Here is a 27,051-nt window from a genome sequence, read left to right as displayed (position 1 = left end):
AAGGGTTGAAATATGATGGATCGATATTGTGTATATTAATGGCTACTATTGACTTCCTGCCTGCGCTCCTACTTCCCGGCCCCTTGTTTTCAATTCTTTCTCTCCTCATTTTTTTCTGTCTTCTTTTTATACCGTCCACCTTTTTGGAACGTTGAAAATGGTTTCAATTTATTTTAGTCTGATCTGTGGGTGAGAGGTAAATTTGTTATTATTGTTATTATTAATTTATAATTCGACAGCTAGGGGAAGGAGGATATGAGTTGGAGAATAATAGCAGAAGCATGTTATGGTGTTATTTAAGTAATTCTTGAATGCGAATTTTAACAAATCTATCGTTGGAATTATCTTTGTGCATTCTTCATGTTTGCAAAATTTTTGGATAATTAAATATAAATAGTCATGTCATCAATCAATAAATTTTTTGTAGTTTAAAATAATAAATTAAAGACGAATTTATGGATTGAATGATAAATAACAACTAATTAGCATGAATATTTGTATGCATGTTAAGAATATATAGAACATATAATTCAAGAGTCTGAATTTGATAAAGATGTGGTGTAAAATCCATGTTTTATACCATTCAATAAGAGATTGTCACATTAGTATTTTACTTGAAATTCAATACATCTTACTACACCCAACAACATCTCAATAAACTCCTAATTTTGTTGGATTTATATATGGGTATTAGAATTGATTAAGTGCAGTTGTATGTATTCTTAAATATGTGGTAAGATGATGTGACATGTTAGAATTAAAGGAATAAAGCAAGTGTTTTACACCACATCCTTACAGAATTTAATCTCATAATCCAAATTAATGTGGAATTTTTAAAATTTAAATTCAATAACAAGTTATTAGATTGTGTAAAATTATTTAGAGTTACATCACTCAATATTTTTTAATTGAATACAAATTTTAACAAATCTATTGTTGGATTACATTATCTTCATGCATTTCCCATACTTGCAAAATTTAAGATGATTAAATATTAATAGTTATGTCATCAATCAATCAAGTTTTTGTAATTTAAAATAATAAATTAAAAATGAGTTTTTGAATCGAATGGTAAATAACAATTGATTGGCATGAATATTGGTAGGTATGTTAAAAACATATAGACCATATAATTCGATGATGAAATTTTTAAAATATAAATTCAATAACAAGTTATTGAGTGATATAATATTACTTAGAGTTACACCAGCTATAACTTAAACACAACCCAGATATATATATATATATATAATTATTGTTTATACATAGACAATGAGAAAAGGGAATGTGAGACTCAAATTACAGATATGAGATACCATAAAAGACACCATTAAGATAATTTTTTTGTGGAGAAACCCATTAAGATCATTTAACCTGCCTATATTTATATATACTACTATTAGTTGTGAGATTAAATTCAATAAGAACATATAAAAGTTATTATTTATTTACATTAAACACTCCAATAATAACTGCAACTATATATATACTCTCATTAAAACTCTAATACGAAACATAGAATTCTTATAATTTGAAAATTAAAACTCAACCTTGTTGTGCAAATTATAAAAAACCCAACTTGGAGATACAGGGCCAAAGAATTGAGATGCCATCGGAGCTCGCACCACATAGGGTATGTTACGTTTGGTAACTGTTTTTTCTCCTTATTTTCTATTTTCAAAAACAATTTTCTATTTTTAAGACTAAAAAATTTGTTTGGCAATTCAAAATGGACAGAAAATAAAAACTGTTTTCAAAACTCAATTTGTGAAAGAAATTGAAAACATGCAAAATGCTGTTATCAGTATCTAATTTTCAAAATTCAATGAAAACAAGTATTTAATTTAATGAATCTATCTCATTTAATAAGTTAGTATTAAATTTAAAATCCTAATAAAAATATATTTTAGTATTTTCTAGTTTTTTCTTCAAAAAACTATTTTTTTAATTTCAACTAACCAAACATGTTTTTTATTTCAAAAAAAAAGAAAATTATTTTTTCTTTATATTCCCAAAAACAAGTTTTTGAAAATAAAAAATAAAAACTTTTATCAAACATAACCACATAGCTTTCTCAAACTACTCTAATATTTTAGTTGAAATCTCTTTATCTATAATGTTCATCATAATTCTGGGTAGAATTAGGGTCCGTTTAGATAGAGTTTATTTTGCTGAAAACTGAAAATGTTGTAGTAAAATAATTTTTAAATGTGTGAATAGTATTGTGAGATCCATTTTTAATAAAAAAAGTTACTAAAAAAAAGAGTTTTGTGAATTCCGTGAATAGTACACGGGACCCGCAGGAAGTGTGTTTCAGCGCTGAAATGCTCTTAAAAAAAAAAAAAAAAAAATATCATGTCAAAATCATGTAGCGGAAATAATAAATAAGACAAGATATGATGACATATAAAAACCAATTAAACAACATAGTTTACAGTAAAAAACCTGGAGGGAAACTTTCCCAAAAACAATCTACTATAGTAAAGAGAAGTTTCAGATTTAGTACAAAACCTTTGTTCCTAGACTCTACAATCCTCGGAGATAAACTTACAGCAGAAACCTTCTACCGCTTCAAAATCTCTGAACTCTTCAATATATGAATGCCACCATTTTGCACGAATCTCAGTATGTGACTAACCAAAAGATGTACGGATCCTAGTACGTGACTAACATACCAACTTGAAAAAAATTGTTAGTTACAAAGTTCTTCACTTCATTAACAATGAAGATCAAGAAGTACTTAGTTACAAAACCTAAGAAGTAAAGACGCAGTAGCTTCTTTTAGAGAGAATAAGGCATCGATCACCTTTTTCATATGTTCTCTTTGTATTCTCTTATGTGACGACCTCTAAAATAAACCTTATATAAGTCTAGGGTTGTGATAAAAGAAACCCTACACAAATATATAAGCATGGGCCGAAAATTAGATCTGAAAATCTGAATTTCGTAAAGTTCGATCGATTGAGAGGTGTCGAGAAGCTATCGAGGGATAAGAGCTTTCTCGATCGATCCATTAGCTGTCGAGAGGTGTTGAGATTGCGATAAAAAACAGCTGAAGAGCTCGATAGATAGCCTAGCTGTCAAGAGGTGTCGAACAACTATCGAGCTTTAAAAAATCAACACTTCTTCACTTGTTTCTTGGACAGATTTACATGGCTTCAATACTAGACTTGAACTCTTGTTTTTGAAGTATTAAATATATCCTAGATCTACCTAAATACAAGTAAAGTGCGTTTTATCAAAGGATTAGCCAATTACATAAAATATGTCCTTAACATACAGTAACAGAATCTTTAACCCAGCCTCAATACCACTTATTACATTACTAAATCAAAACCAAACAATTAGAAATAAAGTTTTTAGCCAATATTTAAGAATCCTAACAAATTCCCCCATTGGTAATTTCTTGACAAAACACTCTAATTTAGACTCAAGTACTATATATAGTGAAAGTTCAGAAAAACAAACCAAACTAACTTACACCTAGACTAAAGAGATTAAGTCGATGCACTGACAAACGTACCTGTGTTTTCTGAAAACATTAAATGAACATATTAAATACATGAGATACAGACAATGTAAAAAAAAAAAATATATATATATATATATATTGATCAAGTATATCAATAGAACGTTTACAACCCATACTTCACCATGCACTAACAGCCATCAAATATCTACAATGACAAATCAAACATGAGATTGATCATCCAAATATGTTAAGCATGTAAGACTAAATACCAATTGACTGAATATATAATAACATGTCCTATAATCATGGTTACACACACTCAACTAGAGTCAAACCATGGAACAAGTAACACAAGTTACACAATGCATAGTAGTGATAAAAATTTGAAGTCATTGTATAAAACACAAGTGCTTCCCACTCGATAAAAGAATACAAAACTATCAAAACTATCAGATTCCAAACTAACTTACACCTAGACTAAAGAGATTAAGTCAGTTTAGCTTTGTCATTGTTGTTTTTTAAGAAACTGGGGCTTTTCAGTAGTTGTTGTTGATGCTTGGAATAGGATGTTAATGCCTCTTTAAAGGCAACAAATTTTTCTGATCTTGAAAAATATTGCCCACCACACATCATTTTTGCGAGTAACACTTCCATGATAGAACTGTGCCTGATTGGAAAGGACAAAATCCCAAGATCAGACTTATTGTTATTTCCATCTGCAACTTGTTTAATTAACCATTTCGGTATGCTTCTCATATTTTCTGGCTCATCATGTCATGCATCTTTTAATTTGGGAATTTTTTGTACTAAGCAGATGTCTTATTGTCTTAAATTCCCAAGTGATTGCTTATTACTTGCTAGATTAGGGAAAAAGATAAAGAAACTCCAGTCGTGGTTGGAAATTGGATAGGCTTTGCTGTTAATAGCATTCTCTTGAAAAGTACAAACTTTCCTATGAATGAGATTATGACACAGTGTGGAAAAAAACCTTTCATGGCAAAGGTAAAAAAAAACTGCAACAAAGGCTAGACATACCTCTAGCACCAACTATTTATAGTTTGAAGTTGAACTGCATGGGTAGCTAGGTTTTCCTGGTGGAACTTACTTAGTTAATCAATCTAGACCATCTAACCACCATAGAAAAATAACCTTTCTTGTTCAATTCAATTATGTATAATGTAGGTTTTCTTTCGCTAAGTCCTTAATGGACGTACTTGCTACTTATAGCATCATATGTAAAGTCAAATTCAAATCACAGCAACTCTTGTCGAAAATAGCGATGTATGCTTAAACAGCATAATTGGACTAACATATATTGTAGCTGAACCTTATTGCTTATGGATATATTAGTCTATCTTTTTCAGGAAACCCCACCATGGTTCAAATTCTCTCCACGTTTGTTCACACTATATCTCCAACAAGCATGTTGAACATGAGATAAGTCTAAATAAAACAAGAAACAGATTAGATGCCACTTTCATGAACTATTTAGTCATTAATTTGAAGATATGAGATCGAGAAAGCAACGTTTATTGAACACAATTAATTATTCAAACGTTGATTAATTGACCAGGAAAATAAAGAAATAGAGCATTACGTAAATTGAATAGACTGTCCTCATCAATTTGCACCTATAAGAATTAAGAATATGAGGGTCATGGTAAATAATGTGTACTAAAATTTTCAAGCAATCCTTAGAAATTGGAATAAATGTATAAAAATGGGCGAGAGGCATCTATTTTTTACTATATCTTTTTGTTAGTATAAGGAAGAAATTATATAGGTTTCCCCACACGCTTTATGAAAGGATATGCTTAGACAAAGCTTTGGACTGGCTCACCCAAAAAGTAAATAAAATAACTGCATGTTTGCTCAACCAAGATTGATTTAAAAGTGTGGACATGAAAAAGTGCTTGTGAGAATAAAAGCCCCTTTCATCTTATATATTACAAATTAATAAGCGTATGTAACACTAATTCCACGGTTTGAACCATTTTTCTTTTAGACTCCCACCAATTAAACTATAATGCTCTAGACTCAATTAATCATACTTTAAACTGCCTCTACAGGGAAGATGCTTTTGTTGATTTGGTATAGTTCATTTGTATCTAAAATTTTATAAAAATCCTTGCCGACTCAAGCTTTTTGGAGTACTAGTGTTTGGAAGTACAGTATGCTGATCTTGAAAGCTTGGATCAGGAATGAAGCTAACCTTTCGTAAAGTAAAAGCAATAGCATCCAACTGTATTCAATTTTACGTACAAGCAAGGCTCTCTATTTATACCAAAAACTTAGTTGCTATACTTGCGAGCTTGCTCCATAACACAAAAATTAAACACACTTGAACTTAGGGTCCGTTTGATATAGTTGTTTAAATAACAGTTTTCAATGTTTAAATAACATTGCACGTATTTTCACACACTTTTTCATTCACACGTATTTTCAAAAAATACAAACAACATTATTAAAAATCTCTTATTAAACGGACCCTTAATCTCCAATAATATTATCCCACACCAAAAACTTCAATTCCAAATGGGTGCCTCAAAGTCCAAGCAAGCCACTCAGTCGTCGTCGTCATCTTCAACAACAATCAAAGACAAACGTTATCAGGGCTAGGCAACCTCATTAGGCTACTCCCAACTGGTACAGTCTTCTTGTATGAATTTCTCAGCCCTGTCCTATCCAACAATGGCCACTGTACTACAACCATCTACAAGTACCTAACCGCCATTCTTGTAGCTGTGTGCGGCTTTTCTTGCTTCTTTTCTTCGTTCACTGATAGTTACGTTGGAGATGATAAGAAAACTCATTATGGGGTTGCAACATCGACGGGTCTTTGGCCCTCGGCGGACTCTAAGAACGTGGACTTGTCGGCTTACAAGCTTCGGATTGGGGACTTTGTCCATGCCTTTTTTGCACTGATTGTGTTTGGGGTTCTTGTGCTTTTGGATCAGAAAACTGTGAGTTGCTTCTATCCTGTGTCTGATTCCACTGAGAAGACTTTGCTCAAGGTGCTTCCTCCTATTGTTGGTGCAATTTCTAGTGTGGTTTTCATGTTGTACCCAAACAACCGCCATGGAATTGGTTACCCTTCAAGTACTGATACTTCACAGACCTCCAAGTCTACCTCCTCGTCCTCGACCTAAAGTCTAAGAATTTAGCTTTGGATGAGAGTGTGTCGTTGCATTATATGTTTGTTTATTTATGTTTCCTTGTTTTAAAGGTTTGAAATTTGTTTGATGAGCCTTTTAGTCAATTGTTGTAACTTGTATTGTAATAATTTATTCTTTTTAACAATGTCCGTTCTGGTTAAATAACATGAATTCATGAAAGGGTTTGAGTCTCAAAAGCAAGGTTGGGTATTTCCATTTATGTCCAGTGCAATTGAGTCTTACGTACATAAAATCAAAGATTGATTGAGAAAGAAAAGGGTTTGACACACGTATGTGCTTCACAGAGAAGAAAGGGTAGTGTATGCATGCCCATCCTTTTGAACATGTGTCAAGTCTCTATGATACATGAATAAGTTTAATCCTTTATTTATTTTTATTTTTTATGATAGCATGCATGCACTGGGATTTATTTGCATGAAAAATTCTAATGGTAACTTAACCTTTTTTTTTTCCTTATTTGTTTTCTTTTTACAAAGAAATTAGACAGGTTAATGAATGTTATGAAGCAATATTTAAAGTGTTTTTGTGTTAAACTTACATTTGAATTAGTGTTTTAATTTGATAATAATAAAAGTAATAATTATAGAGTAGATTTTATAAAGTTTAAATCTGTAGTGTGTATATATAATGTAATTAATCTCTATGATAAATCTTGTATACATGAATGACTTGGCATGTAAATTTGTTTTGGGCTGCAACGGTTAATTTCCTTGTAAACTACAGAGAATTTTGGTTATGAATTGACCTATATATGACATCATTGATATGTAAGGATTTGAAGTAAAAGTTCCTATTTATACAATTCAATGTTATTGTGCCGCATTGAATTCTTTGATTAAAAGTCTATTATTACCTAATATAGAGGTTTAATTCGTTTGCTTTGCGTTTACGTTCCAAAAGTGAGAAGACGTAATTGCCTCGGGAGACTTAACTCAACTTGTAATAATCAATTTCTCTAAAAAAAAAAAAAAAAATCTTGTAATAATCAACCAGCCTAGCTTGCCTAATTCCGAAGATGCCACTAAAGAGATTTAACTCATTAGTCATTAGCAATCGCAAACAAAATGTTAAGTATGCGTTTGGATGAGTCCAAATTTTCTGTCCCACACTTCCTACTCTACTATATACTTCACAAATAAAAACATGCTACATGTACATCTACTTTGTTAAATACTAAATTTATACATTCTCTTATTTCAATTTCCTAAAATAAATAATAAATAACCCATCATATTTAGGTAATTGAAATAATAGAAAGCATAAATTTAGCATTTAATAAATTAGATGTACCTGTGACATGTTTTTATTTATGGAGTATATAGTGGAGCAGGAAGTGTGAGACAAAAGATTTGGACTCCGTTTGGATAGTGCTGAAAAGCACTATCTACGCATCTATGTTTTTTTTTTTTTTTTTTTTAAGAGNTCCGCTACATGATTTTGACATGATATTGATGTTTGTTTGTTTTAACAAGTTTTATTCATAATAAATCTAATTAACAACTTGGGTTTAAAACTTGTTAATTCTATCAACTGAGGTCTAAATTTCCCAACAAGTGGTATCAGAGCGAGTATACTTTAATTGGATTAATTTCCTGAATGTGATCCTTGACCCCTATTGTCATGGATTGTGGACAATCTCTCTTGATTCCTCCTTTATTTGATGAGACTAATTATGCATATTAGAAAGTTCATATGAAAGTTTTTTTGCAGGCTCTAGGTGAACAAGTATGGCAAGCTGTTGAAATTGGCTGGATTAAACTAAAGGAAGCGCCAGTGGATTGGGATGATGCAACAATCATAGCAACAAATTTCAACATTAGGGCCTTGAATGCTTTGTTTTGTGGGGTGACCAATGAGAAATTCAAGAAAATATCATCCACAAAAGTTGCCAAGGAAGTATAGACCATTCTTGAGACTGTCTATGAAGGTACTAAGATAGTAAAGACTGTGAAGTTTCAACGACTCACTAGTAGTTTTAAAGAAATAAGGATGAGACTTTTGATGAGTTCTAGCTAAACTCAAGGATATTGTGAATTCTGCCTTCAACCTTGGAGAATCTATAGCAGAATCCAAGATTGTTAGAAAAATCCTTAGGTCCTTACCTGAAAGATTTCATGCCAAGATCACTGTCATTGAAAAAGTAAAGGACATTGATTAAATTCCTTTGACTGAACTTGTAGGGAACCTTCAAACATATGAGATGGGATTAGGTTTAATAGGAAAAAGTGGAAATAGTAGAAACTTGGCTCTTAAAGGTATAGAGGAATAGATTGAGGACTCTAAAGATGAAGATGAAAGTAAAGATGAAGATGAAGATGAAGATGAGGATGAGGATCTAACCTTCATAACTGATGAGATTATCAAACTTCTTTAATTTAGGAAAAATGATAAGGGCAAACCTTCTAAGAAATCTAAATCCTCAAGGAAAGGCAAGAATGAGAAACCCCTCATCCAATGCTATGAGTGCAAAGGTTTTTGTCATATAAGGATAGAGTACTCAAACTACCTCATAAAGGAAAAGACCAAGAAGTCAAAAGATAAAGGGTTGGTTGCTACTTGAAGTGATACTAAGAATGACTCTTCTAATGAGTATGCAGATGAATGTAGTCACGTTATGGCCTTTGCTACCTCAATTAATAAGGTGATTACGGAGAGTGCTAGTGACAGTGAGGATTCTTCTGATAATGAAATGCCTAAGAAGATGACCCTTCAAGAAGCCTATGATAAGCTATGCATTGAATTCATAAAATTTGAAAAGACTTCTCATCTTTGTAGAAAAGAGCTTAATAAGGTAAAAATTAAAAAATCTGATCTATTAGTCAAACTAGATGAGACTACAAGGTTAGTTGAGACTCTTATTATAAAAAACACGTCATTAGAAGAGAATGTCAAGAATCTTGAGATTGAGCTTAGTCAAGCTAGAACTCAAATAGAGAGGATGTTTATTGCAAAGCTTGATGAGGTATTGAGTGCTCAAAAGCCTAGTTTTGATAAGACTGGCTTAAGATATGTTGTTTCCTCTGGCCCATCCTCTTCCACGGCTTCTAGATCAAAGATTTTCTTTGTACTCTAATCTGAGAAAGGTGATAAAAGTATCAAATCCATAACTCATTTGTCTAATTCTAAATTCTTTGTTAGACCTCATGTTTGTCACCATTGTGGTGTTTCTGGACACATTCATCCTAATTGTTTTAAGTTGTATTCTTGAAAGCAAGTGTCCAAATAGTCACAGGTTTCCTCTCAAGGACCTACACCTTTTTTGGAGAGTTATTAAAAGTTTTGAGCTTTTTAACTCAATTTAAGTAAAATTGTAATTCTTCTATGCCCTTTAGTAGATATACTAGAACACGTGCATTTTCATTTTCACAGCCAAAGACTCGTACTGTGTGAGTGAGAAAGGAGCCTAAGACTTAATTGTCTTTTCTGTTTGTTCTCTGCTTTAATTCTTTCTATCTAAAGTAGGACTCTTTTTACTTGATTTCTTATCTGTTTTTGGAATCATGCTTTTATGCATTTGCATTTTTCTTTCACGCCTTCATGCATATGCATCTTTCTTTCTGCTTTCATGTTGTTTGTCTGTTTTTGTTTGGTTGCTTTGTTTTTATTTTTATTTTTTTGTTTTCAAAATAAAAATAAAAAGAAAAAATCTGAAAAATACAAAAATAATGTGTGTATGTGTACATTGGTACTTGTGTACCTTGGATGACCATTGAAGCAAATTTTTTTAAAATTTTGTATCTTTTGTAATTTAAATGAGCATCATTATACACAACTAATTAAGTGAGCTTTGTGGCTGTTTGTGATGAGTAAGATTAAGTAATCTCTTGTACTTAATACTTGTATTACTCTTTTTGATAGAAATGACTAAAAAATTTTAAGAGAAATGTATAAATAACTATCTCACTACTGTTGTCCACCAATCATAAAATGATATCTGTATATTTCGACATAGTAAAAGTGCAATGTCAATGACATTCGTGTGCTTCGGCATAACAAAATGGGAATGTCAAAAGCTTAACATCATTGGGTATTTCTTTTTTCTCTCTTATATGCCCATGTATGATTTGCTTAAAAAGAAAACTATGCAAAGAAAAATAAAAAGCAGAAAGAATAAAAATGCTTTATATATGATTGCAAGCGTATATTTTAGGAGATGTGGGAGTTATAGGATGTACCTCAAAAGTGATAGTCCCCATCAAACAGTTATGATTGTGTGTGAGTTAAAGTGATTTTCTTATATCTTAAATCGTCATAAAATGATACACTTATGCAATTTTGCGATGTTTTTCACACACAACATGCAATATTCTTTGCTACTCTTGATACATGTGCAGGTACAATGTGATTTGGTCATCACAAGGTTTTACATGTATGAATGTATACTCACTAAACTGTCTTAACTTGTTTTTGAAATATAAAATTGGTTAGACTTATTTAGTGTGTGTGTGTGTGTGTGTGTGTGTGTTTTGGGATCTATGTGATTAACATTTTTTTTGTTGAGAGATTTGGTTTTCCACATGTTTTACATCCTTCTATTATCTTGTCATCCATAGCATCTTGTTTTATTACATTCATGCATTTATATGGATTCCTTGTGCCCCCTTGCTTATCTTTGATCATCTTTATATTTCTTGGGTAAAGATTTATAGTTTCTTGTACCCTTTGTTAATCATGACAAAAAGGGGAATAAATTGTAGAGACTTTGTGGTCTTTTTTTTAAAGATTCTACATGTTAGGGAGAGAAATACATGCCTCTATAAGAGGGAGATGTGTTTCATCCTATTAGGGGGAGTGCTTACCTCCTTCTTGTACACCGGTCTTGTGACCATATTTACATACATTGTGCTTATCTTTAATATGTATATATATATATATGATGTATGTCTTCTTTACCTACCTTTACATGTGTTGTTTCTTTTCTATCTTTATACACATGTTTTTTATTACTTGTATATAATCTATTATTTTTGTTTCACACAAAGATGCCTTTATGAGTTTTATTTAAGGTGTTTCAGAAATACAGGCTGTCAAAGTCTACTTGCCATAAACTCTCTTCTTGCAAAGTTTTTCAAGAGTTTGTGTTAGGATAGATTTTATTGTATTCAACAAGTGAATATACGTTAAGTGATTTATGACTTCTCTCATATGTTCATTTATTTGTTGTGGTTTTGTCACGGATTGCCAAAGAAAGAGATTATTAAGGACATATTTTATGTAATTGGCCAATTCTTTAACAAAACGCACTTTACTTGTATTTGGGTAGATATAGGATGTATTTAATACTTCAAGGAATAAGAGTTTAAGTCTAGTATTGAAGCCATGCAAATCTGTCCAAGAAACAAGTGAAGAAGTGCTGATTTTTTAAAACTCGATAGCTGCTCGACACTTTTCGACAACTAGACTATCTATTGAGCTCTTCAGTTGTTTCTTATCGCAATCTCAACACCTCTCAACAGCTGGTGGATTGATCGAGAAAGCTCAATAGCTTCTCAACACCTCTCAATCGATTGAGCTTTACGAAATTCAGATTTCTAGTTCTGATTTTCGGCCCATGCTTATATAATTGTGTAGGGTTTCTTTTCTCACAACCCTAGACTTATATAAGGCTTATTTTAGAGGTCATCACATAAGAAAATACAAGGAAAACATATGCAAAAAGGTGACCGATGCCTTATTCTCTCTAAAAGAAGCTACTGCGTCTTTGCACCTTAGGGTTTTATAATCAAATGCTTCTTGATCTTTATTGTTGATGAAGTGAAGAATTTTGCAGCCAACAATCTTCTTCAAGTTGGTGTGTTAGTCACATACTGAGAGTCGTGCATCTTTTGGTTAGTCACGTACTAGGATTCATACAAAAGGGTAGCATTCATATATTAAAGAGTTTAGAGGTTCTGAAGCGGTAGAAGGTTTCTACTGTAAGTTCATCTACGGGAATTATAGAGTTTAGGAACAAAGGTTTTGTACTAGATTTGAAACTTCTCTTTACTATATTGCAGCCAACAATCTTCTTCAAGTTGGTATGTTAGTTACATACTAGGAGTCGTGCATCTTTTAGTTAGTCACGTACTGGGATTCATACAAAAGGGTAACGTTCATATATTAAAGAGTTTAGAGGTTCTGAAGTGGTAGAAGGTTTCTGCTGTAAGTTCATCTACGGGGATTATAGAGTCTAGGGACAGAGGTTTTGTACTAGATTTGAAACTTCTCTTTACCATAGTGGATTGCTTTTTAGGAAGGTTTCCTCCCAGGTTTTTTACTGTGAAATTAGTTGTTTCATTGGTTTTCCTGTGTCATCATATCTTGTCTTATTTATTTTTTTCCCTGCATGATTTTAACATGATATTGATGTTTGTTTCTCTTAACAAATTTTATTCATAATAAATCTAATTAGCAACTTGGGTTTACAACTTGTTAATTCTATCAACCGGAGTCTAAATTTTCCAACACTGTATACAAGAAAGTCAATCTCAGTTATGCAAAGTTTAGTCTTGGTTGTGGGAAATTTGAGGTCTCGGTTGTGCAAACTCAAGCTTGGTCATGCGAGATTCAAACATAAACTCTTGGTAACTCTTAGTCAACCGAGACCCTATTACATAAAATTTCGAGATTTACTCTAAGAGCTGGCTTTGTGAGAACCTCTAGCCCAAACTCTATACATATATAAAGTATAAACCCTATGTTGACCCTAATCTCTAGAGAAGGAAGAAGAGTATCAAAATACAAAGAAAAACCCATAGAACCCATTCTTGTCTTCTAACCAAGAGATCTATTTTGCAAGTGGTGATTGACTTGTAGTGATGGATCATATATTGTAAAGACGGAAATTGGATCAACAGTTGCATCAAGAGCGAGAAGCCCAGATACAATGTCTAATTACTTCTATTGGAGGTCTTGTAAGTTAGCCTGTATCGCAAATTTTCATAGTAACTACTTGGACTATAAATTACAATTTTATTAAAATTGGTAGCAAGTCATTGTGAAACTATTTATATGTGATGAATAGTTTGGAGCATATTTTTCCTCCATCTTGGTTCATAGCTCCAGCATTATCTAGCAAGCTTTTGCCCTCTTATCTTTCGGATTTTTGCTTCTTCCTTTTTCTTTTCTTTTTTTTGGTGTCAGTTTGTCACCAATCTATATGTGGCATAGATAATAATAATAATTTGACATTTTAGCTTGGGATTAGGCGATGAAGCTATTGAAATATGATGGATCGATATTTACATTCATCATATTGACTTCCTGCCCGTGCTCCTACTTCCCCCCTTGTTTTCAATTCTCTCTCTCCTCAATTATTTTATTTTTTTATTTTTTTTTATTTTTTGTCTTCTTTATGCCGTCCACGTTTTTGGAACGTTGAAAATGGTTTTAATTTATTTTAGTCTGATGGGGGAGAGGAAAATTTATTATAGTTGTAATTATTAATTTATAATTTGACAATTAGGGGAATGAGGATTTGAGTTGGAGAATAATTGTGGAAGCATGTTATGGTGTTATTAAAAGCCAATAATTCTTGAATGTGAATTTTAACAAATCCATTGTTGGATTACATTATTTTTGGGCAATCTCCATTCTTGGAAAATTTTAAGATGATTAAATATCAATAGTCATGTTATCAATCAATCAATTTTTTGTAGTTTAAAATAATAAATTATAGATGAGTTTATAAATCGAATGGTAAATAACAACTGATTAGCATAAATATTTGTATGCATGTTAAGAACATATAGGGCATATAATCCAATGGTGAAATTTTTAAAATATAAATTCAATAACAAATTATTGAATGGTGTAAAATTGCTTAAAGTTATATCACTCAATATTTTTGAATTGAATGCGAATTTTAACAAATCTATTGTTGGATTACATTACCTTCGTGCATTCTCCATGCTTGGAAAATTTTAGATGATTAAATATCAATAGTCATGTCATCAATTAATCAAGTTTTTGTAGTTTAAAATAATAAATTAAAAATGAGTTTATGGATCAAATTGTAAATAACAACTGATTGACATGAATATTGGTATGCATATAAAACACATAATCCGATGGTGAAAATTTTAAAATATAAATTCAATCATAAGTTATTGGATAGTGTAACATTACTTAGAGTTACATTGAGCGTAACTTTAAATAATGTTACACCACTTAATATTTTTTTTAATGGAATGTGAATTTTAACAAATCCATCATAGATTAAATTATCTTTATGCATTCTCCATGCTTGCAAAATTTTGAAACGATTAAATATCAATAGTCACGTCATCAACCAAACAACTTACAAAAAATTTTGGGTGTTTCTCTCTGCTAAGAAAAGTTTTGGACTCTCCAAAGCTTCTCTTTCAATGTAGAATTTATTGTCCCTTCCTGTAAGGCTGTCTGTCCCTGGATAAACAAGGTTTATCGTAGGGTTTTGTTGGGTTTTTTCTTTAGGGTTTTGGGAAACACAAGTGTCTTCAACCCATGGAAGGGATAATGAAACACTGGAGTAACCTGTCCCTGAATGAAAGAGAGGATGGTACACTAAAATTGACAAAAGATAGATCTACTGGTGAAACAATTTTGGCAGCAAAATTTTTTACAAAGTGGGTTCTCAATACGGAAGCAGTGATTCGGACTTTCAACCCACTGTGGCGCTCCAAAAATGGCTTTGAGGTTCGTACAGGAGGAAACCACATCCTCCTCTTTGTTTTTGACAATAAAGAAGAGGCAGAAAAAATTTTATCACTCCAACCATGGAGTTTTGATAAGCACCTGGTTGTTCTATGTCCATATGATAGTGCAACCCCAATTAGCGAACTCAACTTCAATAAAGTTCCAATGTGGGTTCAGGTACATGATATCCCACTAACCTTCTTCAACAGGGGAGTTGCTGAGGAGCTCTGCACTGCAGTGGGTGAAGTGTGTAAGGACACAAAACTCTCTGAGATGGATGGTGGTCATTACTTTCGAGTAAAAGTCATAGTGGATGTTACTATCCCCCTGTGTCGTGGGAGGAAAATATCACTAGACAATGGTGCAACGGGCTGGGTAAATTTCAAATACGAAAGATTGCCAATACTTTGTTATTGGTGTGGCTGCCTAGATCACGCCGATAAAGACTGCGACAGATGGATTGAAAGCAACGGTTCTTTGTCTCTTGAAGATAGGGCATATAGTCCATGGATTCGTGCTTCCCCATTTGCCATGCCTAGGAAGACAGTGATAAAAGTACCTGGATTCTATGAAGCTTTGAGAAAAGAGAGAGATCTGAAAGAAAAACACCAGGAAGATTCGCCGGCTGCAACTTCGTCGGACCCTACTCCGGTGACTCAAAACTCTGCCACAACACAAACGGCACCTCACACCAGCATTAATGACATGCAAACATATCTACGTTACAGGGAAATAACGCTAAATGCAGATTGGGAAAATCATTCAATGATACGTTACATGAAATTGATCAGGAGTTAATGATGTTTGACAGCCACGCATGCATTAATCATGGAATAATTGCCGCAGAGATTAGGGCAACAGAAGTGGACTCAAATGTGGACTATAACCAACCCCTGTTTTCTAATGACCACGTGACCAACCATGTCCCTTCCCAGAACCCTAATGTCAGCCCTAAAACCAACCTGTGTAACCAAAATACCAAAATAACACCACCCCAAAAACCTGGAAAAGAATCCCACGATCACCAAAAGAAGCAAACCTCCCTCAGTAAAATACCGTCCCATACAAACGCAACCTTACACTAGATGATGACTTAGATCAACCAAATAAAAAATGTGTTCTCACCCATGAATCAGAATTTGGATTGGCGGCAGCTGCATCCCAGCCCTGCCATGAGCAATGAGTCTACTTTGTTGGAATTGTCGTGGGCTTGGGAACCCACTGACAATTCAAGAGCTCGGTGATATTATCCGGGCACAAGATTCCGCAGTCGTGTTCTTAGTCGAAACATTGCTGGATGAAGCTAGGCTACTCGAATTACGTAATAAATTGGAGTTTGGAGATACTTTTGGAGTTTCCCGAGTCACAAGAGGCGGGGGACTTGCTTTGTTTTGGAAAAAAGATGTTGAATTATTGGTGGAAAATTCCTCTTTAAACTACATTAATGCCATCATAAACAAGGGAAAGGAAAATAGTTGGAGGTTTACAGGTTTCTATGGTTTCTCGGAGACCCAAAATCATTTGGAATCCTGGAATAAACTACGATGGCTTCACCAAAAATTCTCCCTCCCTTGGATATGTGCTGGTGACTTCAATGAGATTCTGAAATCTCATGAAAAACTAGGTGGCAGACCAAGACCAAATGGGCAAATGTAGGACTTTAGAGACGTTCTTGACGAGTGTGGCTTCACTGACTTGGGATATGTGGGAAATAAGTACACTTGGTACAAACACTATTAGAATGGCAATACAATATGGGAGCGGCTTGACAAGGCAGTTGCTACACAAGATTGGCTGAACTTATTTCCGGCATCAAAGGTGCTTACTCTTGAGTGTAGTACCTCAGACCATAAACCCATCATAATTCACCCCATGGGCATCCCGGGCAGCAAGCAACGCCCTTGGAGATTTGAACAAGTATGGCTGGACAATGAGGGCTGTCATGATACAGTCCACACGGCTTGGAGGCAAAATTTTGGGTCTTTTCCCATGACAAACGTGGCTGGAAAAATCAACAACTGTCAATCAAGTCTACTACGTTGGAGTAAAAAAAATTTTGGTAATATCACAAGACAAATTGCTGAGAAGAAAAAGCAACTGAAACAAGCAGAGAGGGTGGCAGCCCAGGATAAAAAATTTACCCAGGTACAACAATTGAAGCATGATATAAATGGGTTGTCGGTGGCGGAGGAAAAATTATGGCACCAAAGGTCTCAATCTCACTGGATAAAATCGGGGGATAAAAATACTAGCTACTTTCACAGTCGAGCCTCTCATAGATTTCGACGCAATACCATTCATGGTCTTCGAAATTCAAGGGGGAGATGTGTTGTGGAGATGAAAACGTTGCTGCATTATTGGTTGATTACTACACGGGTTTATTCACCACATCAAACCCTTGTGAAATTGACTCAATATTGCAACATGTCCAGCGAAGTGTCACCGATGAGATGAACACCCTCCTTAGCCGTGAGTTTACAAGGGAAGAGGTTGACTTAGCATTATCTCAAATGGCGTCGTTAAAAGCCCCAGGTCCTGATGGGATGCCCCCAATTTTTTTCCAACACTATTGGAAGGATATTGGAAGTGATGTTGTTGCTACCGTGCTCTCTTGCCTCAACACAGCCCATATTCCAACAGGTATAAACCACACCTATCTCACTCTTATTCCAAAAGTGAAAAGTCCTGAACGTGTAATTGAATTCTGACCTATAGCATTGTATAACATTGTGTACAAGCTTATTTCAAAAGTCTTAACTAACCGCTCAAAAGTCATATTACCTGATATTATATCTGAATCTCAAAGTGCTTTTCAATCTGACAAAGCGATTTTAGATAATATATTAGTTGCTTTTGAGACACTTCACCACATGAAAACAAGGAAATTAGGAAAAATTGGCTCTATGGCGCTAAAACTTGATATGAGCAAGGCTTTTGATAGAGTGGAGTAGTCTTTCCTTTTACAACTGATGGAAAGAATGGGTTTCAATAGAAGATGGGTGGAGCTAATTTCTGAATGCATCAACATGGTCACTTATTCCATCTTGGTGAATGGAGAACCAAAAGGAAACATAGTCCCCTCAAGAGGCCTCAGACAAGGTGACCCTTTGTCTCCATACCTCTTTCTGCTTTGCTTAGAAGGTCTAAATGCTCTCATCAAACAAGCTGTGCATGAAGACAAAATTAGGGGATACTCCCTTTGCCGGTATGGTCCAAAAATCTCCCATTTATTTTTTGCTGATAATAGTCTGCTGTTTTGTCGTGCCCAGATAAGTGATATAAAAGCCATCCAAGAAATTTTAGATCAATATGAGAAAGCTTCCGAGCAGCGTATTAACAAGGAAAAGACCACTCTTTTCTTTAGCAAAGCTGTGCCCTTGGCAACAAAAAATGACATAAAAAATCTTCTTAGGGTTTCAGAGATTAAGGAATACGAAAAGTACTTAGGCCTTCCAGCGGTGGTGGGAAGAAACAAAAATGCCAACCTGAATTTTATCAAGGAGAGGGTGTGGGGAAAAATCCAAAGGTGGAAAGAAAAATTATTGTCACAAGCCGGCAAGGAAGTCCTCCTCAAAGCAGTGGTGCAAGAAATCTCCACCTTTGCAATAAGTTGTTTTCGCCTTCCGGTTGGTCTTTGTAGAGACATTGAAGTGATGATCCGTAAATTTTGGTGGGGCCAAAGGGGTGACCGGAGAAAAATACATTGGAAAAAGTGGGAGACTTTATGTAAGCCTAAGGTGGATGGAGGTATGGGATTCAAAGATCTTTGTAAGTTCAATGAAGCCATGTTAGCCAAACAAGCGTGGAGACTAGTACATGACACAAATTCACTTTTCTATAAAGTGTTCAAAGCCAAATACTTTCCAAATAATAGTGTGTTTGAAGCAAAAGTGAAATCCGGGTCATTTGCATGGAGAAGCATCTTACATGCAAGAAATCTCATCCAAAAGGGTGCCAAGTGGAGAGTTGGTGATGGTTCTCAAGTCAAGATTTATGGGGAGAATTGGCTACCTGGGGAGTCTCAAGGTCAAGTGGTTTCACCTCCAACATCTGCACTTAGATCAGCTACTGTTTCGGCACTCTTTGATCCACACAGTTATGGATGGAACTCCCACACCATTGACAAAAATTTCCTGCCATTTGAAGCAGTGATAATAAAGTCCATTCCATTAGGACTGATCAATCAACCTGACACTCTATATTGGCCTTGGACCAGAGATGGTTCTTATTCAGTTAGCACAGGGTATAAGTGGCTGTGTGCAGAGGAGACTTCAACATCAAGCCCAGATAAGACCCACGGCTTTTGGAAGCAACTATGGAAAGCTGAAGTACCTGGAAAAATCAAGCATTTTACATTGAAAGCTTGTTCAAATGCGCTACCTACGAAGGAAAACTTAATGCAGCGAAAAATCATAGCTGACAGCACATGCCAACAATGCAAAGCCCAGTCCGAATCTGTCCTCCATGCCCTCTGGAACTGTCACTCTCTCCGCCAGGTTTGGGATGTGGATTTTGGATGGGTTGATCGCCAACAAACTTCCATGGGGTCTTTCCAAAATCTGGTTGAGCTGATCATGCAAAAGCCACTCAAACTGGAGCTCTTCATCACCACGACGTGGTTCCTATGGTCCAGGTGGAACAAACTTAGGCTGAATGAAGATGCTCTCCCTCTAAACCGTGTTGTTTTTGAAGCAAAAAGATACCTGTCACTGCACCAGCAACTGGTCAGCAACCTCCCAAAAAATCAAGCTCACGTAAGGGAAACAAAGTGGAAGCCTCCAAAGTTCAATTGTTTCAAGACCAACTTTGATGGGGCCATGTTCACAGACAAAGGTGAGGCAGGCTTGGGTGTGGTAATACGTAACCATGTTGGCGAAATCATAGCGGCTCTCTCAGAAAAAAATCCCATAACCACCTTCAGTTACATGCTTGGAGTTACTTGCAGCAAGGAGTGCTGCCATTTTTGTCCACGAAGTAGGTCTCCATGAGTCCATCTTGGAAGGAGACTCGGAAACTGTCATCAAATCCCTTCAGAAAGGTGATATGTTTCAATCTGCTTATGGCCATCTCTTTAAAGACATTATGTTCTATGTAAATTCCTTAAGAAGCTATTATTTTTCTCTTACCTATAGGAAGGGACATTCTGTAGCCGTTGCTTTAGCAAAGAAAGCTAGATTCAGTTCTGATTTAACCGTCTGGATGGAGCATGTTCCACCAGATATCAACTCTTTTGTATTGGCAGATATGCCTCTTTCTTGAGTTAATAAGACATTACAGATTGGATTCTAAAAAAAAAAAAAGTCATCAACCAATCAAGTTTTTGTAGTTTAAAATAATAAATTAAAGATGAATTTATGGATTGAATGGTAAATAAAAACTAATTGGCATGAATATTGGTAGGTATATTAACAACATATAGGACATATAATCCGATGCTAGGGTTTTTAAAATATGAATTCAATAATAAGTTATATTACTCAATATTTTTTAATTGAATGCAAATTTTAACAAATCTATTGTTGAATTACATTATCTTCGTGCATTCCCCATGCTTGCAAAATTTAAGATGATTAAATATCAATAGTCATGTCATCAATCAATCAAGTTTTTGTAGTTCAAAATAATAAATTAAAGATGAGTTTATGGATCGAATGGTAAATAAAAACTAATTGGCATAAATATTGGTACGTATATTAACAACATATAGGACATATAATCCGATGCTAGGGTTTTTAAAATATGAATTTAATAATAAGTTATATTACTCAATATTTTTTAATTGAATGCAAATTTTAACAAATCTATTATTGAATTACATTATCTTCGTGCATTCTCCATGCTTGCAAAATTTAAGATGATTAAATATCAATAGTTATGTCATCAATCAATCAAGTTTTTGTAGTTCAAAATAATAAATTAAAGATGAGTTTATGGATTGAATTATAAATAACAACTGATTGGGATGAATATTGGTATGCATATAGAACACATAATCCGATAGTGAAAATTTTAAAATATGAATTTAATAACAAGTTATTGGGTGGTGTAACATTACTTAGAGTTACATCGAGTGTAACTTTAAATAATGTTACACCACTTAATATTTTTTTAATTGAATGTGAATTTTAACAAATTCATCGTTAGATTACATTATCTTTATGCATTCTCCATGCTTGCAAAATTTCAAAATGATTAAATATCAATAGTCATGTCATCAACCAATCAAGTTTTTGTAGTTTAAAATAATAAATTAAAGATGAGTTTATGAATTGAATGGTAAATAACAACTGATTGGCATGAATATTGGTAAGTATGTTAACAACATATAGAATATATAATCTGACGCTAGGATTTTTAAAATATGAATTCAATAACAAGTTATTGAGTGATGTAACATTGTTTAAAGTTACATCAAGTGTAACTTGAACCCTATATATATATATATATATATTAGGGTAAGACTTAAGTACAGTACTTAGGTGTTGTTCTTTAGGTTTCCTTTTTAAAATTCTGTCATATAGACTTTTCCTCATGAGATGGAAGTGTATTTTTTAGTTAAGTAGCTACATGGCTGAATCTTAAGAGAGAAATTTAAGGAACAACACCTAAGATACTGTACCTAAATTTTGTCCTAATTATTATTTATACATAGACAATGAGGAAGGGGATGATGGGACTCAAACTAAATATATGAGGCAACATAAAAGACACCATTAAGATCATTTAAACTACCTACATTTATATATAATACTATTAGTTGTGACATTAAATTCAAGAAGAACATATAAAAGTCATTATTTATTTGTTAAACACTCCAATAATAACCACAACTATATATATACTCTCATTAAAACTCTAATACGAAATTTAGAATTCATATTATTAGAAAACTAAAACTCAACCTTGTTGTGCAAATTATAAAAACCCAACTTGTAGAGAGGGGGCAAAGAACTGAGATGCCATCGGAGCTCGCACCACATAGCTTTCTCAAGCTGCTCTAAAATTTTAGTCGAAATCTCTTTATCTATAATATTCATGAGAATTCTGGGTAGAATTAATTTTTTGTTTGCAATTGCTAATGACTAATGAGATAAATCTCTTTAGCAGCATCTTCTGAATTAGGCAAGCTAGGCTGGTTGATTATTACAAGTTAAGTCTAGTCTCCCAATGCAATTACGTTTTCTCACTTTTGGAAAGTAAACACAAAGCAGACGAATTAAACACTTCTATATTAGGTAATAATAGACTTCTAATCAAAGAATTTAATGCGGCCCAATAACATTGAATTGTATAAATAAGAACTTTTACTTCAAATCCTTACATATCAATGATGTCATACGGTGAATCAGAAAGGGCAAAACTTAAATACAGTACCTTAGGTACAGTACCTTAAGTACCCCTCTTGAAATTAAGCCACCTGTCATCCTAAAAAAAAATAAGCAAACGGCGTTAAAAATACTTTTTCTTTTTTCTCCTTTGACCTGTGACAAACCCAATGGCTTACGCTTCAGATCTCTCAAACTGCTCACCCTTAATCTTAGAAGCATCGATGGCTCTAGATCTCTCATTCAAATCTCTCAAACTTCTCACGCTCAATCTCAGAAGCATTGATGGCTTTAGATCTCTCAAAAAAATCTCATAAGAACCCAATGGCTTCAAATGGGATTTGGAGCTTTATACCAGGAAACAACCTTTTTGGATTGCTCCTTCCCTTTAAGTGGCTCTATTGATCTTCATTGTTTCTTCAAAAGACATCTCAATGCTCTGCACCTCTGCCCATAGATGAATAACCTCTCTTAGAAAACTCCAAATCGTAACAGAGTGTTGGTGTAGGATTAATTTTTATATTTTAATAGATATGGATTGATGAGGATTAAAGCTAGAAATAACCATATGAACAACAAAATCTTCTATGCAAATAGCTTCCATAAATCCTAGCGTATGAGGGCTTGAATCGTATTACAGTTTCTTAATAGCAATAGCAGTTGATGGCTTACAATATCAAGAGCTAGCCTTGTTTCTGATCGTCCCCAGCAGCATTTTCCAGCCCCTTTGTCCTTTTGCTTGATTTTGATGAGAAGTCCTAAACCCATTGGGTGTTTATGAGATTGGGGCGAGAAGTTTGAGAGATCTAAACTGTGAAGCCATTGGGTTTTCTCACGGGTCAGGCAAAAAGGAAGAAGAAGAAAGAAAGATGTGCACAATTTTAACGCCGTTTTTCTAGTTTTTCTAGGCATGGTACTAAGAAAAGACAAGGACGCACAGCAGAACCAAGAAAAACAAAAAAAGAGAAAAACTAATGGCAGACTGCAAGTTAGCACAAAACAGATATAGAACAAAAATCAATATGATGCATGGACAAATTAAAAGTCATGATGCATGCTCTAATGCAATGAAACTAGGTTCAATTGAAGTTTCAATTCACAAAATTGGCTTGAGCATAGAGTTTCTAACAAAAACCCCAAAAAATTTAAAACCACTTGAATGTTCTAAAGAAATTTGACCAATTAATCATCACACAAGTTAGAAAACAGATTAGAATGATCAATTACATCAATCCAACAAGCCAATTTCATCAATTTACCCCAATAAAACAAAATCCCCAATTCGGGTTCAACACAAGCCCTAGAATTTTTAATTTTCACAAAACCCCAAATTGACCAAATTAACCATCATAGATCAAGAATATATCAATATAGCAACAAAACTCATTGATCAATTGCACAAAATAAGGCTTGAATAAACAAAAAAAAAAAAAAACCCAATTTATGCATAGTCCGAAAATTTACCCAAAAACCATGAAAAAAAAGCATGAAATTATGAAAAACAATGCAAAAGAAAGGTATAAAGGTCTTACTGGCCTTAGAGGAGAAAAACCTTGCAAAAATTTGGGAGGAAAACGACAAAAATTTGATGAGTGAGCTTGTCCAAGTCAGAGAGAGAGAGAAAAGTTGAAAACTTTTTAAAAAAGTGTTTTGAATGAATCAAACAATGATTTTTTTTAAAAACTGAATCACGATATTCGATTGATCGAAAAATAGTTTCGATCAATCGAAACAGACAGATGCTCATAGAAATTTTTAATCGCAATTTCGATTAATCGAAAAACAAACTCGATCGATTGAAATTGTAAAAAAATGAATTTTTGAAAATCATCAGAATTTGATGCAACCTCTCCTCAAGGCATTGAAAAAAAAATGAAATAAATGCATGAGTATGAGATGAAATGATTTTCACAAACCCAAGATTTAACCCAGTTTTCCAAAATTTTAGATTTCAAACAAAACTTCCTTTTTAATTATCAAGCAACAAATCAGTTTTGCATAAAACTCAAAGTATTTTTCAAACTTTGTTGGTCAGACCAAAAACACATACAATAACATGTACAATGTTTAGCAAAGAGTAACTTGTGCAGTGTGTGCAACTAGCAAAAGCTTGAGATACATGTGATGTGATATGTGAATAGAAATCAACCACAAAGTTTACAAAATTCATCACATAGAATTCAAAAGAGACTATCACCTAAAAAGTTACATCATATAACTCCTACATCTCCTAGATTATAAGCTTGCAACCATGTAAGTTTTTTGGATTTTGCCTCATATTGTATACACAAATTTTAGTTGTTCAGAAACTTATTAAAAGCCGGGATAATGTACACACCAATTTTAAATATGTGATTTGGTATCAAGTCTAATAATACACACCAATTTTAAGCATTAAGCTAGGGCTGTCTACGGGTCGGGCCGGGTCGGTTTTGGGCCTAACCCGGACTCGACCCGCCGACGTCGGGTGGAGGGTGGAGGAACCCGAACCGACCGCCGAAAAATCGGTCGAGTCGGTTTCGGGTGAGGGTGAGCGTCGGTCGGGCGCCGGAGTAAAAAAAATCTTCAAAATCTGGAAAAAAAAAAAAAAAAAAGTCGCCGGAATCTGAAAATATTGCCGGAATCTGGAAAATCATGCTGGAATCTGGAAAATCTCGCCAGTATCTGCATTTTTTTGCCGAAATCTGAAATTTTTCACAAAAAATTGCTGGAATTGGTCGGATCTGGATAAATCCCACTAGATCTAGCCGGATCTGGTCGAGATCTCCTCGGATTTTGCTTGTTTTGCAGGTTTGGCCGAATTTTTATACATCTCCGGTCGGGTTCGGGTTGCTCGGGTTTTGGAGAAGCAAACCCGCCACTCGACCCGCCGGTGTCGGTTTTAGAGAAAGGAAACCCGCTGCCGACCGATTGGACCTTCGGTTCGAGCCGGAATCGGGTCTCCGGCGGGTGGGTTGGTCGGATTGTCGGGCTCTGGTCGGGTCTGGATAGCCCTACATTAAGCAATTAAACCGAGGCTACACCTTATGTTCTTTTTGTGCATGTGGTATACTTGCTCGAGCACAAAATCTTACAATATGCACTAAGGTGTTCATGATTGGTTAGTAAATAGTGGTGAGATGGTTATTTATATCTTTCTCAAAAGGTTCAAGTCTGACAGTCAAATACATGTGACTTCAAGATCAAGACAACGTGATCAAAAACCATAAACATCTTTCCCACACAACATGCACTACAAAGCTTCAACTAGTAAAGTGTAATAAATAAGTTCATCAAAGCTAAACAAGGTACAAAGACATGTTATGTGAAAATAAATTAACCAACCTTGTTTTCAAAAACCAAGAGTGTAAATACAAACACAATTTGCTTCCTTTTCCTTTTTATTTTTTTATTTTTTTTTATAAAAAAAATCCTAGAATGAAATGAATGAATGTTATGCAATGAAAATCCTAGAAACAAAAAAGTAAAAGAAACCAAAGAACAAAGGTCACAAAAGATAAAGTAATAAAGCACAAGGACCATGTCAGAAATACTCAATTAGATCGAACCTTTTGCATTCGAAACCTCTTAGATGCATTATAAGCATTGGAGTTCATATTCACATTAGAGTGATTTCCAACTCCGGGATTGGAATAAAGATTTAGAGCTTTTACCAATTCACCAATAAGTGCCATAGGATCTTGTGCTTGAGGCACAGACACTTTCGGCTTATTTACTCGCTTAGCTGCTTGCAGCTTATAACAATTTGGATAAATGTGTCCAGACTTTCCACAAAAATGACAAACCTAAACAGGTTTACCATGCATGTTGTCCTTAATAAGGGTAGACTCTTTAGGATTAGACTCTTTCAGATCAACCTTAATGTTTCTAGGAGGTGTGACCTCTATAAGTTTAGCAATCTCACTTACAGGGGGTTCAGAGGAAGAAGAAGGAACAAAATTTGTGGAATTGGGTGCAGACACAGAGATGCTTTCAACAAAACCTAATCCAAATTTGTCAGAAGGAGCCTTTTGAACACTTAGCATTTAATCAAGTTTAGAACTAGTAGATCTAGCAACAGATAAATCATGTTCCAAAGTTTTAACTTTATCAAGTAAGAGCATATTCTCAGTTTTCACATTGTTCAAAAGATCATTAGCATCAACCAAATTAGCAAGCAAATTTTTCTTTTCAAGTTCAAGAGATGCAATTTTCTTTAAACCTAATTCAATATTCATGGCATCCTTTGCAGCAACTTTGCAAAATTTATTGTAAGCTTCTTGAAGATCTGCATCCTCGGAGAGTTCCCCATCAGAAGGGTTCTCTTCAACAAACACACTTTCATTGACTACAGTAGTAGCAGTGAAAGCAATGAAGTTTCCATCCTCGTCAGATCCAGACTCATCATCAAAAACTTCTTATCACTAAGGGTTACAGCTATAGT

At 34.2% G+C, this 27,051-nt stretch overlaps 2 protein-coding genes across 2 annotated transcripts; both read left to right on the top strand.

The window, feature by feature from the left end:
• Positions 1-5,784: 5,784 nt before the first annotated feature.
• LOC112014235 (protein DMP2) lies at positions 5,785-6,824 on the top strand. The gene is given in 2 exon segments (XM_024046619.2): positions 5,785-6,071; positions 6,074-6,824. Coding segments are annotated over 2 exon segments (612 nt in total). The 5' UTR covers positions 5,785-6,007; the 3' UTR covers positions 6,622-6,824.
• Positions 6,825-18,281: 11,457 nt separating this feature from the next.
• LOC112014213 (uncharacterized) lies at positions 18,282-20,562 on the top strand. The gene is made up of 2 exons (XM_024046591.2): positions 18,282-20,136; positions 20,249-20,562. The coding sequence occupies exons 1-2, from the start codon at positions 18,282-18,284 to the stop codon at positions 20,560-20,562; spliced, it is 2,169 nt and encodes a 722-aa protein (XP_023902359.2).
• Positions 20,563-27,051: the final 6,489 nt, after the last annotated feature.

Source organism: Quercus suber, unplaced genomic scaffold, assembly GCF_002906115.3.
Source record: "Quercus suber isolate HL8 unplaced genomic scaffold, Cork oak 2.0 scaffold_39, whole genome shotgun sequence".
Lineage (NCBI taxonomy): Eukaryota > Viridiplantae > Streptophyta > Magnoliopsida > Fagales > Fagaceae > Quercus > Quercus suber.
The sequence above is the reverse complement of the archived record's forward strand: the minus strand, read 5'-3'. Positions and strand labels throughout refer to the sequence as shown.